The sequence below is a fragment of the Nilaparvata lugens genome, chromosome 6, assembly GCF_014356525.2.
Source record: "Nilaparvata lugens isolate BPH chromosome 6, ASM1435652v1, whole genome shotgun sequence".
Classification (NCBI taxonomy): domain Eukaryota; kingdom Metazoa; phylum Arthropoda; class Insecta; order Hemiptera; family Delphacidae; genus Nilaparvata; species Nilaparvata lugens.
In genome coordinates, this window is record NC_052509.1 from 21,582,811 (window position 1) to 21,602,069 (window position 19,259).

The window sequence follows — 19,259 nt, forward strand, 5'->3', positions numbered from 1 at the left end:
TCGTAGATATCATGTTCTATCGTTGAGTGTAAGATAGGTATCTAATCTCGAATTGAGGTCTGATTTTAAATTCGAACATTTTAGAGTAATTTGTGTTGATGTATACGAAAATTAATGTGTAACATGAAATAATAGGAATGAATTGTTGTTTTCAGTTGGCTATCAATAATAACAAGAATTATTCTTGATGTATCAATATCATATCGGCATCAATGATTCAAGATGAATTCTTTACTGCTCAAAACAAATTAGAATTAAATTATTTGAAAAATTGCTTTTATAATCTTCTAAATCTCATTTCTCTGTTTCGATCAAATTTTACAGTGATACTTCTAAATTGGAGAGGGCTAGTAACTCCAAGTTAAGTTCAAATGTTAGTAAAAAGAGTTCAAATTTAAAACAGAGAAGGAAGAGAGGAAGAAGGTATGATTTCAAAGTGTTGAATCCTTTTTCTGGGCATGCTCTGTTTGTGCTTCTTCCAAATTGTTTCTGGTTATTATTATCATTTGGTATGTATATTTTACTACGTGGATTGTTCCATAATTTTTCAATAACTATGTACACTGTAGGAAATATTGAAATTTTTCAATAACTATGTACACTGTAGGAAATATTGAAATTTTCAGGAAACTTTTTCCAGGTTTAGTGGTAATGCTGTAAAGATTTCTTGCGGCTTCCATAATTCATTCGTCAGTTCGAGCAATCCAATCTAGAGTTACCACTCTCTTTAACCACCTATTGAAAAATACGTAGTGTCATGTTTTTACGGGAAAGAATAAAAGTACGACTGAAATTCATCGCGAGTTGTGTGTGAGAATGGTGACGAAGTTATGTCAAGGCCAATAATTTTTTCTTGTATGTGCCAATCCTCTATTGAAGGAATAATATAACATTTCACAAGGATCAACAAAGCGGCCGTGCATCCACATCACGTGCCCCAAACATTTTTGAAAATGTCCGAAGACACCGACCGTAGCTTTAGGCATGACAAAAATCATAAGCAACTCTCTTCAAATGTTAAATTAAATTGTGAATTTCAGTTGCACTTTTATTCCCTCCCGTTAAAAAACGGATGACACTGTTATTTTCAATCGGCGGTAGAATTGAGTGGTAGCTCTCTATTGGATTGCTCGTAACTGTTGAATGAATCAAGGTAGCCACATGAAAACTTTACAGCACTTCCACTTGACCTGGAAGAAAGTTCCCTTGAAATTTCACCCTTTTCCTGCCATGCACAGAGTAATAAAAGCATTGTGTAAATTAATTCTGGATCAATTCTCGTAATTTGTGAGTGCACGCACGTCATCCATCATCCATTCTGTATTATTTAGCCTCCAGCAATTAGCAAATAAAAAAAATATATAAACCTTGATCTAGTGTGCACATAATATTTTCTTTTTTCATATAAATCATGGTCGGTCTTCAAGTGAATAGTGTAGCCAGCCTACTTAGCTCAGCTTTATCAGCTTATTGGTCTTCAAGTGAACTCATAGTAAAGTCCATAATTTGTATTGAATGTATACTTTTTTTTAATACTATTTTTCAATTTGTTCTATGCTTCAGAATTTTGAAAAATTCAAGTTAATTAAGTATTTTGAAATTACAATATTCTGGTTCAATTTTTATTGTTTTCTATTCTTTCTTATGGCAGAAAATAAAAGTGAATTTTGAAATTCCACAACCGTATATCTGAATGATATAAAACGTTTATTGATATTACGTATGAATTTTGCAATCGGCTCTTTGGTATTAGGAAATTTATTCTAACTTCAATTTATGTATGCTCCGAATGTTCTTAGTATTAGTTGTGATTATCTAGAATGTTGTGTTCAATAGTTCCCAGTTTAAGTAGTTGCTTCATTTTTTTTGGGGTTTATCTTCTTTCGTCTATCAAGTTAGTAGTTTGTCTTGTCATCATAACAATCTAGGCAATAATCTAAAAGAAAAGAAACTGTGCTTATTTGATTTATTGAAGTTGGAAATTTATCATGCAATTACTTGAGTAGAACTATTTTTTACAATTTAAAGATATGTAAATTCTCAAAAATTAGATTACTTATCTAGTCCAGTCGAATTGTCATTTTTCAGGAAACAGTCCCGAAAGAATTTTTCTCGTCGGTTCTACAAGGTGCGCCAGAGAAACTTACTTGAAAAAAATCCCACTCGGTGAATTGGTCGTGTAGATGGCCAGGAGGGGTCGCATCTGGATGAGGAAGTTCCCAAGTTTTTTACCCTCTCTCAAGTAAGTAGCCATCATGCTCTGGTCTAGAGAGTTGCGGGCCTTCGCAGTTGAGAGCTTCTTTTCTAATGGTCGATCACTTGTTGTTGCTACGCAACGTGTCTTCCGCGCTCGATTTGAAATTCCTCCTCACAGACTCTTTCCTGGCCGTAATTAGATTCTATCGTGGTTTAGCTAATTTCGGGAGTGTGGAAGTGTCGCTAAACCCAGAAATTGACTTCAACGAACCATGAGAACTCCAGAAAATATCGAAAGAGTGAGGCAGTCAGTTGTGCGTTCTCCCCGGTGTTTGACTCGCAAACACGCAGCTGCTATGGCAGTTTCTGACTCCACTGTTCGCGACGAATTTTCCATGAAGACCTTCAATTTCATCCATATGAATTGGCTGTTGTTCAAGAATTGACTGAACGCGATTTCGTTGCCCGTCAAAATGCGTGATTGACTATCCTGAAGACGCGGTAATTTTTTTTCAGTGACAAGGCTCATGCGATTTTTTATGGGATTATTTGAAATCCCTGGTTGACGGACCATAGCTCACCTCAAGAACAACATTCGCGACGCCATTGCCAACATACCGATTCTATACTGCAACGAGTGGATACAAATTTCGAAAATCGACTTCATCAGTGTATGCGCGATGGCGGTCGCCATTGAGCTGATGTCATTTCTAAGAATGCATGAAAAAAATATAGGGATATTGTATTCTAATATAAAAAAAGATTAAAACAATAACTAAAGTATTTTTGTTCTTATCGACCTTTCAAATAAGTAAGCTTCTCTGGCGCACCTTGTATATGTATTTTGGGGCACCGAGTTCAAATCTGAAATTTGCTGACACGCCAGAGGGTGGCTTCACCCCTAAAAACCCAAAATTTGGGGCTTTTTTCAGTGTTTCCGTTTTATTTCGAAAATGGATTACTTATCCTTGAGTTTACTTTAACCCATACTTCCCTGCACAAAAAATTGTCAATTCAAAAGCTCTTCTTCTAAAAGTATCTTCGAACCCGATATGATAAAAAATTATTCTTGGTCTTGAATTGTAAAACTGAATTTTCTTTTTTTTGTAAATTTAATGATTTTTATAAAAATATATCTAAAGTTGAATTCGTTCGTTTAGTAATTTATGATATTTTTCCTCATTTTCACAGTCTTGGCAGTTTTTCGATAATAAACGGTGATTCAAGATGGATTTAAAGCAACTCAGCTCATAGAGCATGGAGTTCTTCTCAATTTGAAACCAATCGCAAGTTTCCATTATGTATGATACTCGTTTTAGAAACACAACCGTAAAATCGTAAAAATAGAAATCGTCGTCACTTTTTCAATCGGCTGTACCGTAACTTTTGAATGGTATTGAAATCGAAAGTATTGTTTATGGTAGTGAAAAGAAAAGACAATTCTCTACAACCTTCACTACATTTTGAATTTTTTAAGTATAGTCTTTTACAAGATACGATACTTTGAATATGGAAATTAGGCATTTTAAGTATAAAAAATTAGTTTAAGAAGGAATTTTCCATTCTTGTATCATATGATTGTGAACCGCCTTGACGAGTTGAGAATAATGAGCTATAGTACGAGAATCTTTATGTCAAAAGTTATGAGTATTAAAAATTTTGATTCTTGAGGTGTCTTTATAAGCGCCTCCCCACTAAGAAATCCTGAAATTAATATTGCATCTAACGGCTGATTCTGATATAACATAACCCTTTTATAACAATATGATCTAAAATATTGATTCGATCATTTAGGAAGGTCTTGAAAGTTATTACAGTGAAGAATTTGTATTTTGGCTGTAGGACATGGTATTATATTTATTTTTGCTAGTTCTCCTCCTTCTCCCAATACTAAATTTTTGAGGAATTTTGCTCAGAATTAATTTTACTTTCACATGATATGTAATTTTCAATCATTACTTTATACCGTAATACTCCAAGTTGTATGTATAGAGTAGAAGTAGTGAGTTTCCAGAATTTTCAAAAAAAAATCCTTGAAAAATACCGCTATTTAAAATATGTGGAATCCTCCAAAACCAGAAATCGTAGATTTCTGCGAGACCAATCAATTTATTGGAAATCTTATTGTCTTCAATTTTGTAGATAATGATTTTTTCGAAAACCCGAGGTTTTTTAAATAAAATTGAAACCCTGAAATTTTGGGGGTTTTTAGGTGTGAAGCCGCCCTCTGGCGTGTCTGCAAATTCCATATTCGAACTGGGGCTGTTTCCTGAAAAGTGACCATTTGACTGGACTAATCGATACTTTTAACTCTTAATACCACCTATAACAAAACTATATTAAGAATGATGCATTATTTTTACTACGCCTTTTTATTATTATTTGTCTATTGCGTTTTAGCCTACTCATGTGTTCTATTTTCAATAGATTTATTGTTTTGTTTTTTTTAATGTGTAGTATTTATTTTGTTGTATAAATATTGACAATATTATGTTTGGTCAGCAGCTTGAAATGCCTAGAATAATAACTATTATTGCATTAAATAGAATATTTTTACATCTTTGCCTGATGAAAATAATTATTATGATCTGGAACCTGTATTATATTTTAATAAACATTACTACATTATCAAGTAAACTTGATAGGAATTCTGTAGGAATTTCGCAGAAATATTATATTAGTGCGTATAATATAGGCTAGTACATATAATATCTAATTTCTATTATCTCTAGACCAAAAAATAAGGACAAAGAGGAAGAGGAAGAAAGTGACTTGAATGGAGAATCAGCCTCTGTTGAGCCACAATCACCCAAAGGATTGGATATTGATAATTGTTTTGAGAGTCCGTTTGATGATTACGGCCTCAACAATCCTCAAACAACTGAAACAACTAGCAAATCATTAAAAGACTCGTGAGTATCTAAGTTTTATCATTTGTTTGAACATGATAATGTTGCTGAATAATTCTTAAATCAATCACATAGATCTATTTATATATTATCTTGTGTAGCGTCTTGGTTGTTCTTTACTGAGTAACTCCTTTCTTGTGGTATTGTAGTCTAACTCGACTAGAAATTCTCCTGTAAACTTTTGTAGTCGGATAATTTAAAATGTTATTTACCTTTATAGGTCGGATAATTTTAAAATTTCTAATTAAAATTGTACTTTTGAACTCTTTAACAATATCCAGCATTGAATTTACTTCCAACCTCAACTGTTTAGTGGCTATGCAATATTTTCATCCGTTTTTAGAATTCATGTATTGTGGGTAAATAATGAAAGAACATTATGACATCATGAAAAAAATTTAATTTAATCTACATTCTTCATAATTTAGCTTCAAATCTATAATTTTCTTGTAATAATTGATGGGTCATGGATAGTTTTGTCCCAGCCAATGTATTGTAATTGATGTGAAGTGTAACATTCAGAATAAGTTCTGATTTATAAATAAATAAGCTTACAATGAGTCCAGTCAATGATGGGTCAAAGAGGAAAAATTTTCCAAGACAATTTTTGACCCCGAAGGGGTAGGGTAGTAAAGAGGTAAACATATAAAAAATCACCACCCCTACTCACTGTGCTAAGGGAGTGGCTCAAAGGTTCCTTTTTTGGTTTTTCGCATATATCTCGAAAAATATACCTCTCACGGACATTACTATTCTGTGCAAAATTAAAAGCTTACAACATTTTCAATTTAAGAACTTACAATTTCCTACAGCATTCATCTCTCTTTCAACTATCTCTCATAATTTTCTCCTCAATTTTTTGCTCTTATCGGCTCGGATATCTAAAAAACTATGAGATAAATGGAAAAAGTTGAAAAATCAATGTTGTATTGAAATTTTGTAAGCTCTTAATTTTTCATAGTTTTTGTGATATAGGTGAAAATAAAACAATGTAACTTTGAATCACCCCACCCCTTCGGCACAGTGAGTAGGAGTGGAAAATTTTGATATGTTTATCAAAATTCTTACTAACCTAAACTGAACTGCGAAGTCAAAAATTGCCTTCCAAACTTTTACTTCTGTACCCTTTTTTTGAGCATTCATTGATTTAACTGGATGAAAATTCAAATTGAATCGAGTTTTTTTCAATGACATATTACTCGCATAACAAATTACATTACACAGTTTATATTACATTAAAATGTCATTGAATACAATACTGCCTGCTTAAGAAACTTCTAGTCTGCAAACTTGTTACCTGACTGATAGAATAACACTTCAGACAAATAGAAGTATTGTGGCATTTTATCTATTTATAACCGAGAAATGGCAATAAAAATAATTCTCAACTGTCTACAACATATTATTTTGTGATTTCAGCTCCCAGTCCAATACAAAACCACCTTTGAGACTGAGAGTGAATCTGAAAGGATTGAGCTCAGGAAAATCAAGGTTTGTTGGCAATTTAAACTTCTACCAACCTGCTAAATCCAAAAGCCTATGACTTGATGGAAAATATATACCTTTGTGCTAAATAAATTCAGATTATCGGCTGTCATGTTTCAATTGACTGACTGACTAGTTGGTTTCTCCAAACAAAGTTTTGACGGACGTGGCGTGGGATTCTTTCGATTTATGTGTTGCTGTGGACAAAAACAATATAAAAATTCAAAAATCGATTAAAAACTAATGAAACCTACAAAACCAAATAAAAATCTTGAAAAATATTAAAAGCTGACTTACGATTGACTTGTTTATTAAGATGCACAAGGCTTCATGGGACTAAAGAGACTTTAAAGCAATGAGATCGAATTAAGGAACGATATAAACGGTATAAACTTGAGGTTGTCTGTGTTCAATGAATTTGATGACAATCAAATTCTATTTATCTGATATCGTAATAAAAACTAGTATAATACAGCAAACCACAGTAACATGCAGAAGTGCTGCCCTCGTAGCACTAGTAGGTTCCGAAGTAGGAAGACTGACACTTGGACCTTGGGACTGGCCGGGGACAGTGAATGGTGCTGGGGTGTTCCAAGTGAAACCCGCCAGACCAGTGCTGACATGATAGCACTGCTTGATGCATTTGGTTCTGGGTCTAGTACTATTGTTCAATATTAATGATTTGATGATAACATAATCATCATCATTATTTTATATTAATCTGATATTTTTCAACATTTCAGCGATGAGAATGTCGAAGAGTTGCCTCTCAAAAGAACAAGGAGAAAAGTTAATCTTGAAGAAACATCAACAGCCCCTTGTGAAACTGAACTCGAAATGGGACACAGGTATTCTAATACCTAATAATATTGTAGGCTGTTAACTAAATTGCTGGTTATTCTTGTTAGATTATAATTACTGACAATTATACTGACTAACAGATTTTTCAATATAATCCTTTTCCATTTTGCTTTCATAGTTCTAGTATTTGTACTAAAGTCTATTTTATTGATATTTCAATGTCGTGTTTTGAACATTCAAAGTTCATTCAGATTATTAGATAATATTTTTGTATTTAATAGACATTGTTGGATTTTTTATTTTCTATAATAAAATTCTGGGTAAGCGGAACTGACTGGGACACTTGCTGAGGCATGGCGGCCTCCTTGTGACGGCAATGGAAGGGACTGTGGAGGGAGAAGGGTGCTGGGGCGGAGGAGAGTGAAGATAGTGGATGATGTTAGGGAGGAGGGGAAATAATTCATGTTGAAGAGAATATAGCACAGGACAGAGAGGAATGGAGGAGGAATCATGTATGGACCTGCCCTAGGGCAGAATACTGATAATGATGATGATAATGATAATAAAATACCTCAATTCTCTGAATTGACCTTGAAGAATGAGGTCTACTGTACTCAGAGCTACAAAAGAATTGAGAAATATTTCAGTCGGAGAAAACTGATTAGATTTGATGTAATCTCTTTATTTATACAGATCTCAGTATATGCTTTCAAAAGAAGAGAGATCTAACCTTTCAAATTTCACTCCCACCACATCGCAGCAATATTTACCCTCTTTTGCTATAACTCTCTTTTGTGTGTGTGTGTGTGTATGCGTGTATACAAGTAAGTTTAAGCTTAGTAGTAGTAGGAGATGAAACTGGAAAATAAGTTGATTGCATCACTATTATTTCAACAATCAATGTTCTGTCTGCTCCTCACAATGAGGAACTTATCATACAACCATGCACAAGTATTTTTCCAATTCCATGTTTAGAAGAATTATTCAAACATTTTATTTTATTTTCAACGGTTGCCTTGCGGAAAACAAAGTCCATTTCCATTGAGGAGACAATCTTATAAAGTTGATCACTTGCTTTTCAGTAGTCTCCATCGTGCTTTACGAAAAGAGCAATTATGACATAATTTATGAACAGAATTTTATTTCAGAGCAAATGTTTCACCACTTTATTCAAATTCAAGAAAAAGAGAGTTTGGGCTGCTTGCTTCTCTTCCCTATTTATTATGCATACTTTTATCAGTAAATGATCTTTTGAATTTCTGAAGAAGACGTTAGATTGTCAGCTACATAAGTTGGATAATAATTTTTCGCTACACTGCAGAAAAAACGTACAATTCCCGGACATTTTGAAGATTGGAAAAAATAGCGCTCTACGAACAAAGTAAATAGTAACAATGTAAATAGTAACAGTGATCTTGATTTGAACCATGAAAAGTCAAGGTCATTCGCGATACCCGTCTTCAAAGTGGTTACTTTCCTATCACTTACAGTTTAAGTGTATTTTAAATGGGAGCATTAATATTGTGGATGACAAGAGGAACCCTGGTCGACGAGTTTTCTCGTCATGTTGTGCTAAGCAGAGATGGCATTGGCAATAATTGATAAGAAGTCTTACCAGCTGTTTCTATTCACAACTTTTTGATCGTTTGAATATGGGCTATGTTGAAAAGTGTGAAGTCATGTATTCAATCATTTGTTGTTGTACACTCATTTACATAATTATTTGATGATTGTGTAGCAAAAAATATCATACGTTACTTGACCGTGAATGTCTCTTGTAGGGCTTGCATGAAATTTCAGTCTCGGCTAAGGACTTGACTTGAAACATGTTCAGCCCTGCAAACAGCCATTTGCCGCCCTCTTGACGTAAACTTGACTGACTATTGACCACTTGACGTAAGACTTCAGTTAAAATATTTTAATTTACAGAATTTTGAAACAACTGATGTCATTCCCGGGCGCCGCACCCTTTTTGGATAGGCCAGACCTTACTGCTGACGGAATGAATAACTATTACGTGGTTGTGAAAAAACCAATGTGGCTTAAATATGGTAAGCTATTAGGCTAAATATTTCTATAAAATATTGCTAGAGAAATAATGTGCAGAGGTATTTTATCATATTGGTTGAACCTCCAATACTAATTCGATTTTTAAGTGAATTGAGTTTCTGTTTGTTAGTGTATAGTTCTCCAATTGTGTGTTTATGAGAAAATTAAACTTGATTTTTTTTTCAGTTTTGAAAAAGTACAATGAAGAAAAATACCCCAGTATCACAGAATTGGTAGCTGATATCAGGCTCGTTTTAGAGAACTGTTATCTCTATTGGGGTACTGGTGATCCCCTGACTAAAAAAGCTCTTAGAGTCGAAGAACTTCTAGAAAAGAAACTAACTACTTTACCGGCGTAAGTATTTTATAACAGTACTTGGATGTTGTAAGAAAATGTATGTGATGAATAATTTGAACATTATCGAATATAAATTGATTTGAATTTTTATTCTCAATAATATACATTACATAATAGTAGTTTATGCAACGGTTTTATAATGACAGAGAGTCTTTAAAGCACGAGTTAAGATGTAAATTAATTAAGACGCGAACGAATGATACAACTATTGAAAATCATATTTTGAGATGATATATTTTTGTTGACTGGTACTGCAGTTGCCAACTCAACTGAGTTACGGTATTACTAGTGTTCGATTCAATATTTTCCACTAGCATGCTTGAATTTCTGTTGGATAGATTCATCCACATATAGCTCTCTCTGCAAATGTTGATGACTTCCAACCCCTGTGGCGATCCACAGACAAAATGTCCCCCCAGCATCTACTAACAATGTAGCTGAGCTCTTGCGGAAGCAGGGGCTGGAAAACAATTCAAACTTTGACAAATTCAAAAATTTTGCGACAATTTTCCCCATGTCTCCTATTTTGTTTATGCCGAAATTTTGGCATGTACATTTTATTTTAGCTTTTGATAGTAAGTTCAGAAAAAATCTTGTTTTGGGAATTTTTTGGCTGAAGATTCATGTATTCTTTTACTATTTCAAGGCTCTTCCCTGTAAAGGTAGGCGCACACAGATCGTCATCGGACGGACGGCACGCATCGGACGGATCGGATTATTAGATTTGATGCATTGTTTTCAATTGGAGTGCGATTGGTGTGCCATTGCGCACACATTTCATGACCCCTGCCGTTTTTATCTAAATACCGTGTATCCAACTTCATTTCGAATCCAGCTTAATTTTGAATCAAACTTCTCTTTTTCAAATGGAAACGTGGTCATGTGATGGATACATGAATCGATGTATACATGTATCGAAGCGATACAAAATTTCAAGAGAAAATTAATTGCTATCTCAAAATTAATTGATATCTCAAACCGTTTCAATGATATTTACATTTAAATATACTTATTAATCATACAGTAATGAAATAAATGTGTAGAACCAATATTGAAAATCAAGTGTAAGTGAACTTTAAATCTAGGTTTACACTATGAGCTACATGTAGCTCTGCTACAAGTTCAAAAAGTGACTTTGGAGATCTGCTATGTAGCAGTTTAAGCCTATTTCCTCAGCTATATAGCAGAAAATGAGCTATCCAAAATTTTCGTTAAATATCAAAGAGAATCTGAACAATATATGGCTCTGCTACATGTCAATTTTAGTTTATAGCAGAACTAGATGTAGCTGCTCTGTTCTTGAAGGAAGGCTGCCGCAGCTGTTTACTGCTGTTTGCAGCTGTTTAGTGCCTGCTGGGTTTACACCAGATATAGTACTCATTTGTTGTCAGAGTGCTAGTAGGTTACTGCGCATTGCGAGCATTTCTTTTTGATCAATATATTATTGTGAAATGATGAAGAGTGAATTTGACTGGAATTGAGACAAAATTATACAATATCTTCTTTCTCTACTCTGTGCTGAAAATATCACAGTTGCTGCGGCATCTGGCTGGGAACTGAGCAGTGAATACTGGTTTATTCCAAACTACAGTATATTTAGCTATGCTACGAGTAATGGCATCAAAGTTAATTATAGCAGAGCTACATATAGCTCTGCTACATAAAATTGACCAACATTTTGAAGCTACAGAAAAATAACTTTTTTAATTCGAATAGGATTACCATTGAAGCCTACTGTCAAATTATATTCGAAAAGGGGATATTAAGATGTCACCAACCCTGTAGGCCTACGTGAATCCATACAAATTTATGGTTTACTCTGTTTGGGTAAATGATTTAGAAGGGTAAACATGTTTTTATACTATGAAAAGAAATTATAATAATAGGTTTAAAAAGACCAAAAACTGGAGGAAAACATTTTTGAAAATGGATGATGGGCAGTGTTATAAAGATAATGAAAATGCTAATAAAATTATATCAAGTGACCTGTCTCTGGCTCAGGTCTGGTGAAAAAGTTTCAACGTCAAAAATACTTTTTTTATTTGCTTGATAAAGAATAGTTTTTATATTACTTGATAAGCTATTTGAAAGCGCAATTTTTGTTATAAGATATCAAGTTTTGAGTATGATAAGATATCAAGTTTTACTCAGATGCTCAACACGAATATCGATATTGTTGATTGAATCCTTCAGTTAATCTTTTGTTGATGATAATTAATCATTATTAGAAGCTTGAGCTTCTAATGATTCAATGATAGTGATCACTATAATACAGCTACAATAACTAATTTTTCTATGAATTCATATTCCTAGATGATTTGAACCATAAATCTTTAATAATTGTGATTGTATTTTTTAGGCATGTAAGAGAGTTATGCTCGCTAGAAGCCACTCATGGAGAGGATGAAACTGATAACTTTGAACGAAATAAGACTGACAATACTAACCAAAAAGATGATGTTGAAAGTTCGAGTCATAGTTTGAAAAAAGGTACGTATTTTGAAAAGTTTCCTCATCATTTAGTTGAATAGGTCAAGTTAATATAGTTTGATAGTATGGGAAGAGATGTTTTGATATTTCTTCATAATTGAACGAATTAGACGTTGATGTTGACAAATATAGTGTTATTGACAACATTAACGTTGATGTTGACAGATATAGTGGTATCACAACATGAACGTCTTATTCTTCCAATGAAAAATACAGTGTATGATACATTATTATATAATGTTTGTTAAATATTCATTCATTTTCAAAGACAAACAGTTAGATATAGTATTGGTTCAATCACCAGTACGAAACTAGGAACAGAAAAAAAATTGTATTATTTTTTATTTGAAATGTATTTTGTTTGTAACATGAAATAAATAAATAAAATAAAGTAATATAATGCAATGATCTAACTTAGTAAATAATCCACATATTTTTGATCTACAGAATTTATAATTTAAACTCAGAATAAAAAACACTTTTGAAGTGGAAACAATCACTTTTTAGCAATGACGACGTATCGATGTGTTGTTGGTCATCATCAGAGTCTGAAGATGGTCTGATGAACAACACGTCAAAACGTCGTCACTCTTAAAAAGTAAGTGTTCTCGCTTCAAAAGTGTTTTTATTCCAAGTTTGAACTTGTGACCCCCTGGTTAGGAGAGCTCGCTCAAGAAGTTTTGTATTGTAATCTTTGAAACCCGCAACTTTTAATAATATAGAGTTGATGAAAATTATGGAAACAGCTAAATATTTTTCTCAAGAATAATTTGACAGTGGGTCTCATTTTCATTAGGGGTCCTATTTGAAATGAAAAATTACTCTTCAAAAATCACTCTGTCGCTTCAACATCTTTGACCCTCATATGAATCCAATTTTTTTTTTCAATAAGAAGGTGGCCATGTTGATAGGTACATGATTTCGATACAGAGTTCCAAGAGAAAATAAATGGAGAAAATCGCACATTGATATCTCAACCCGTATCATTTTTTTTATGTAAAAACTGTAAATTTATGTTGTATAATAACCAGCTGAAATCATATAATGTCAAAGCATGAAGGACTGTCAGAGTGATAGCTCCCAAATAGTCTCAGCTGATGTTATGAATGAATGGAAAATCTGTAGTAATTGCATGCAATGAATTCTTCAGCTGACTAAATTATAAATTACAACAATTTTTTATGCACTTTCAATGTTATTTCTATATCCTGAAAAAGGACGAAGGAGTGAGTCAGTTTTATTGTCCAACGAACTTGACCTGTGAAAAGGTTCGAAGAATACGTGTTCAAAATTTGAAAAAGATTGATCAATTCTTTCTAAAGTTATTGTAGAACTTACAAACGGACTGACAACAACTTTGGCTTTCAGTAAGTCAAAAGTGAGAGCTCGCTAACGCTCGTTCAATTAATCTGGAAAAGGTGTTCCATTGAAATTTGGAAATTGTTTCCATTTACAACATGGATATAATTCAATGTACACAAATTAGTTCGAGTTTTCTCTCAATATTAGTAACAAACCAAGTAAACCAAGTTCAAGTAATTAAGTTCTTGAAACTTGACTCGCATACTTAGCGACTTAATAGAGTAATATTACTCTACAACAATATTATTGTGCCTGTTCACATTTTTTGATTCAATGTTTGATTCAAACCAAATAGTTCGATGATTTGATGAATTTTATTAATTTTCAGGTGTTTTTGTATCACGGTTATTGCAAAGGGTAATTAATAATTCAGACACCAACTCAATCAACTCTGAAAACTCAGTATTAGAAGGTGTTGGTATAGAAGTTGAAGAATGGGAAAAATCCGTGCTTTATCGTGGGAACGCTCAGAATGAAATTGATTCAATGTGGGAGGTAAACATTTAGTAAATTTTCAATCTATAATATTTCATATGTTTTTGGTGATTCTGTTTCACCAGAATTGACTGCACTGATACAGTTTATTGTATTAAACTGACATAGGTAAAAGTAAATTCGTATGGCTTTTGTTGGTGGGGAGTCCCTTGCGGGAAGGTCCCACCGCCTGAATATATAATTTAAGCCGTCAATGGGCCTTACGACTGTCATACTTCAGCCGGGACCGACAGTTTAACGTGCCCATCCGATAACACTGACATAGGTATTTCAAGTTGATTGATCATCAAGATCAGTAGTTGATGCAGTATATACAAAACTCTGTCGACTTACAATATTCAACAGATAAACTGTGTTGATATACATTATAGGGTATGTTCTATAAGAATATTCAATGTGGGAGGTAAACATATCGGGAGACTTACCTCCCTTAAAAATTCTGTAAGAATCAACCTTCAATGTGGGAGGTAAAAATGTTCGATCTTTAATATTTCATATATTTCTGGTGATTCTGTTTTACCAGAATCGACTGCAATATTATCAATTTTAAATGTTGATCACTAAACAATTTTTCATTCATTCATTGTATTATTATGTAATTAGTACCCGTGCCACGCAAGGGACTAATTAACAACTTCAAACTGAAAACTTGACGTAATGGAATCTTGAAGAATTGAAAATAGGCCTATAACCATCCTCGGTGAATTAAGAATCCATATGAGAAATTTCAAGTTGATCAGTCCTATAGTTCAGACGTGAATGCCCTATTCCGTACGTGTATAAGCCAGTTCTTCCCTTTATTATTAGTATAGATTTACTATTTTGTTTCCTATTCATATGAATGCTCGAATAAATTTTCGCTTTTTCTCATTGTATTAATTTTATTTATTTAGTATTGATGGCAAAAATATGATGGGATAGTCAGAAGGAACATGGATTTCATTGTTCAATTAAACTTATAATGTCACATTATCACATTTAAATGAAATTCGTGATATTGATTCAACTTTTTTCACAGTTACCACTAATAGGCCAATTTTTGTCTCTGACGCTCAATATATTGAGTATTGGGCAAATTTCGCAGCATGAAGTAGAGAGAATGCTTCTGATACCTCAAGCATCCACAGTATTAGCCAAACTCATGACGTCCATGCTTGTGTAAGTTTTATTATTCAATCTATCTTGATGTAGAATCATTTTTAAATGCAGTATTTATATTAGTAAGCCAATAACTCCTTTTATATGGTGATTCTATTTGTCGAAATTTAATTCTTCTGCTGATCATGAAAGAAATAAATAAATTAGTATTATGCGAAATTCAATGAAGTATCATTAACAAGCTGAAATTGAATCATTCCCAAACCTCAAATTGTAAGTAAACATTCTTTGCTTTTAAAATAGTTATAATATTATATTCTATTAATACTTGAACATTCGAAATTCATTACATAAGATTCAATATGACATAAAAATACGAATTATGATAGAAATTACCTCAACTTAATAATGTTTTAGAGATTTGATAGGTTCATACGGTTCATTTAGGTTTCAACTTGAATGGTTCATTACGTTTAAGAGATGGTTCTAGAAACCGAGCATATAAATGATAAAAGCTTGAAGTTATCAATTTCAATTGAAAATGTTGAATGTTGGAAAACATTTAAATTATTTTCTCGTCAATTCAATCGATTCAAAATTATGTTTCTTCAATTGTAATTTGATGAATTGTGCATTTTTTGGGTTGCAGTACGCCATTTTGTCGGGTCAAGCTAGAAGAAGGCCCACCCATGCCATATGAGTTCTGGTCAAGCAAGCTGAAAAAGAAAGTGTCACTCTGGTATCATACATACCGATCGACAGGAGGTGTTACTATCAAAGTAAATCCTATACTTACCGATCATTATCATAGAGTAGTACATAGTTACAAATTTTCAATTACATTAAATTAGTATATAAGCCACAGCGTAAAGCTCCGCCAGCTTTGTTCAAATCTCTAGAAATAGAATATACTGTATTTGGGACTCCCGAAACTATGAAATTATTTGCTTGAATTACATCTGTATTGGATAATCTAATTTTTATATGCATGTTTAGATATATGTAGATTTAGATTTATATAGATATTATATTTTCTGCTGGGATTGATACCTTGTCTTGTACGTGTGTATAATGTTAATGATGATGAGAGATGAATGAACCGATTGGTTGGTGGGTTCCGAACCACAAACAAGAAGTTGTTTTAATATTAAGTCAACCAAATGACAGCCGTTATCTTAGAGGGTTATAACTGTATGTTAGCAGATTTATGTCAAGCAGACACCCTTCCAAAGAAAGGATCTTTGGCGCTTATCTTATTTTGAAATTAGACGGTTCTACAACCACACTATTTAAATAGTTCAAAAATAAAAAATTGCAAATAATATCACCTCAAACGTAATTAGAAAAATTTTCTAATTAGGCCTAATGCCTGAACAAGATCCAGAAAGCAGCATGTACCGTTCAACATTATTGTGTAGTAGGTACCTATTGTTTAAGTTTCTCATATATAGTGTGGTAGACTTCACAATGCGGCTATTGTACTGTCGCTGTAACTTCAAATCATTTATTAATTACCTTCTTCATTTATTTTCTGAATGTTCAATTTGATATATTATTTTCAGTTAAAATTTAAGAGAGGAAAAATTTCTGGTGTTCATACAATTATTTTTTGTCGAATCCAGTATTTATTCAGTGCTATGTGTAATTCAGTTTTTATGTATTAGGTACTCTATAATCCCGATCTCAAAAAAGCTCGCATATGAATTACTTATTGTAATAAAATAATAATAACTTCTTATTGAAATCAATATGAGAAAAATGAAATAATCATAATGACTATTAATGTTAAATTATTCATACCGGTACCATTTAATCTTTCAAGTTTTTAAATCACACTCCGGTTGAATTTCATTGTTTTGTTTAATTTGGATCTTCGATTTTACAGGTTTTTGAAAGGATAGGAATAGAGCCTGAATTTTGGTTGATAATGGGTGAAATTAATCCATTAGAGGAGATGGAGTTTCATGAATTGAAGTTCATTCAACGTGTCTGGGTCCTAAAAAGTCTTTGTGATTTCCTATTGGTAATTTCAACATCTACACTGATTTCATTTTATATTTTTCATAATAGAATAGATACTCGTAGTTGGTATTACTCATATTTCAAATAAAATCTTTTTTTATCATATCTAAACTTCAATCAAACTGTACCAGAACGTATGAATATTGAGTTTTCACGTCTCCACAGTTCAGCATAATGATGAATACAGAAATTTCAATATTAGGTATCACATTGTAATAAAAGTAACTAATGTATTTTATTATTTTAATTAAGTATACTACCGATTTATTCATTTGATAATGAATTTTATCAGAGCCCTTTATGCGTTTTATTTTCATTTTCTTCTAGTGTAATAAAATATAATACCTGTTGATAAAATGATGGTATATTTTGTATACGGTGAACTTGATAAGTCTCGGTAAAAATCGAAATATTAATTTCTATTTCCAATGTTAAACATAACATGTATTTGTTGATTTAGGAATAGATTTCGTAATCTAGATTCTGTTTCTACTGTAAATACTATTAATTTAATGAATAAAAAAAGTTGTATTTTTGAGTCAACAAATTATTTTGTGATAATCTAAATAGTTTTCAACTTGTATTTCAGCATAATCACAAGTCTTTCCAAGAAAGTTTCAATGTGATAGAACCAGATACTATGAGAGAATCATACCTGGGAAGGGATAGGCAAGGATTCTCCTACCATTATTTTCCTGAATTCAACGAAGTTAGAATTTACAAGAGGGCCAGAGTGTCTAATGAAAAGGTGGGTTCTTATTTACCATTCGATTTTGTTCGCATTTTTGTTTGATTATTGTATGTTATAAGATGAAATATTTAAATTTCACTTCCAGGAAATTCGAACAGAAACCGCTATATTATCTAGAATGGCATTAATAAGCAAAGAAAAAGAGTTATCACACGTATTATTTTCATATTTATTTATTGATACTATAATAATCCAAACGCAGGAAGAGCTACTGCATATCGAGATATGGTTTGCTGCAAATGGTCTGTCTATGAATACAAGTAAGACTAAGTTCATTACTTTCCAACCCCCCCCCCCCACCATTTTGCAGCCAGAAACTTTACTGTGTGGTTCGATTTGAGTGTACCCCAGCAAAGCGTTGCTGTTGATCTTCTAGGAGTAAACACTAGATAGTAGATTGCACAGGTCAGTGCACACTCAAAAAATATGCTCCAGGGTTAACTCGGCTATTTTCTCTCTGCGAGTGCTCAAAAACACATTGAGCTTCAAAGCTCTAATGGTGGTATATTACGGTTATCTTTTTCCTTTCCTCAAATATTGCATAACCCAATGAGGAAGATCTGAATTCTTCATCAAAGTATTAAGATCTCAAAAAAAGGATTAAGAATTATTTTTGGTAAGTCTCCCAGATATTCCTGTCGAGAACTTTTCCATAGTTGCAAGACACACTGCCGTCACTGTATATCTTGGAGATTCCTTGCACATAGGTACTTTTGACTGACTGCGTTTACGAAATTATATAATTTTATGTGACTATTGTATAATTACAGTGTTTTACCAATGTGATTGTTTTATGGGTTGAGAACCTTCCTAAGGTTGCTCTTTTTTGAGTCAACCTCTGTCTGATTGTTTAGGATACAATTATAAATTGAATTGTATTGATATTGATTTTAATAACTCACTCTAGAAGTACTCATTCAAATTCTCATATTATTTGAGGCTTCCTCGAATTGATTTTTCAACAAGTTTTATTTGATGTATTTCTGAGACTATCGATTGGAATACTGTAGTTCTATCAATTTGATATTTTAATAAACAAGTGACTTGTTTTAAATGAATATATCTTATTTTCAGTGGAATGAATTTGAACATGGGGTTGAAGAAATGATTTTTTCCACCGCTGAAGATGTAGACTATGCTGAAGAAAATGAGGAAGAAGGTAGTTACAATGAACTTTTCTAGTTCATACTAATAGTTTTGTGATGGCTCTAGATTGATGGTAACATTATAATATGATTATATT

At 32.7% G+C, this 19,259-nt stretch overlaps 1 protein-coding gene across 3 annotated transcripts in view; it reads left to right on the forward strand.

Moving 5' to 3' along the window:
* The window catches only part of LOC111048200, a 90,196-nt gene that overhangs the window by 50,091 nt on the left and 20,846 nt on the right, over positions 1-19,259 (forward strand). Inside the window, exons 4-16 of one of the 3 annotated variants that reach the window (XM_039430386.1) lie at positions 325-423; positions 4,929-5,108; positions 6,525-6,596; positions 7,334-7,438; positions 9,321-9,442; positions 9,627-9,795; positions 12,158-12,288; positions 13,979-14,145; positions 15,164-15,303; positions 15,893-16,022; positions 17,129-17,266; positions 17,855-18,013; positions 19,091-19,175. In XM_039430386.1, the coding sequence (XP_039286320.1) occupies positions 325-423; positions 4,929-5,108; positions 6,525-6,596; positions 7,334-7,438; positions 9,321-9,442; positions 9,627-9,795; positions 12,158-12,288; positions 13,979-14,145; positions 15,164-15,303; positions 15,893-16,022; positions 17,129-17,266; positions 17,855-18,013; positions 19,091-19,175 (1,697 nt within the window). Of the gene's footprint in view, positions 1-324; positions 424-2,027; positions 2,243-4,928; positions 5,109-6,524; positions 6,597-7,333; positions 7,439-9,320; positions 9,443-9,626; positions 9,796-12,157; positions 12,289-13,978; positions 14,146-15,163; positions 15,304-15,892; positions 16,023-17,128; positions 17,267-17,854; positions 18,014-19,090; positions 19,176-19,259 lie in introns of those variants that run through there. The other 2 variants (XM_039430388.1, XM_039430387.1) reach the window with 2 other exon arrangements.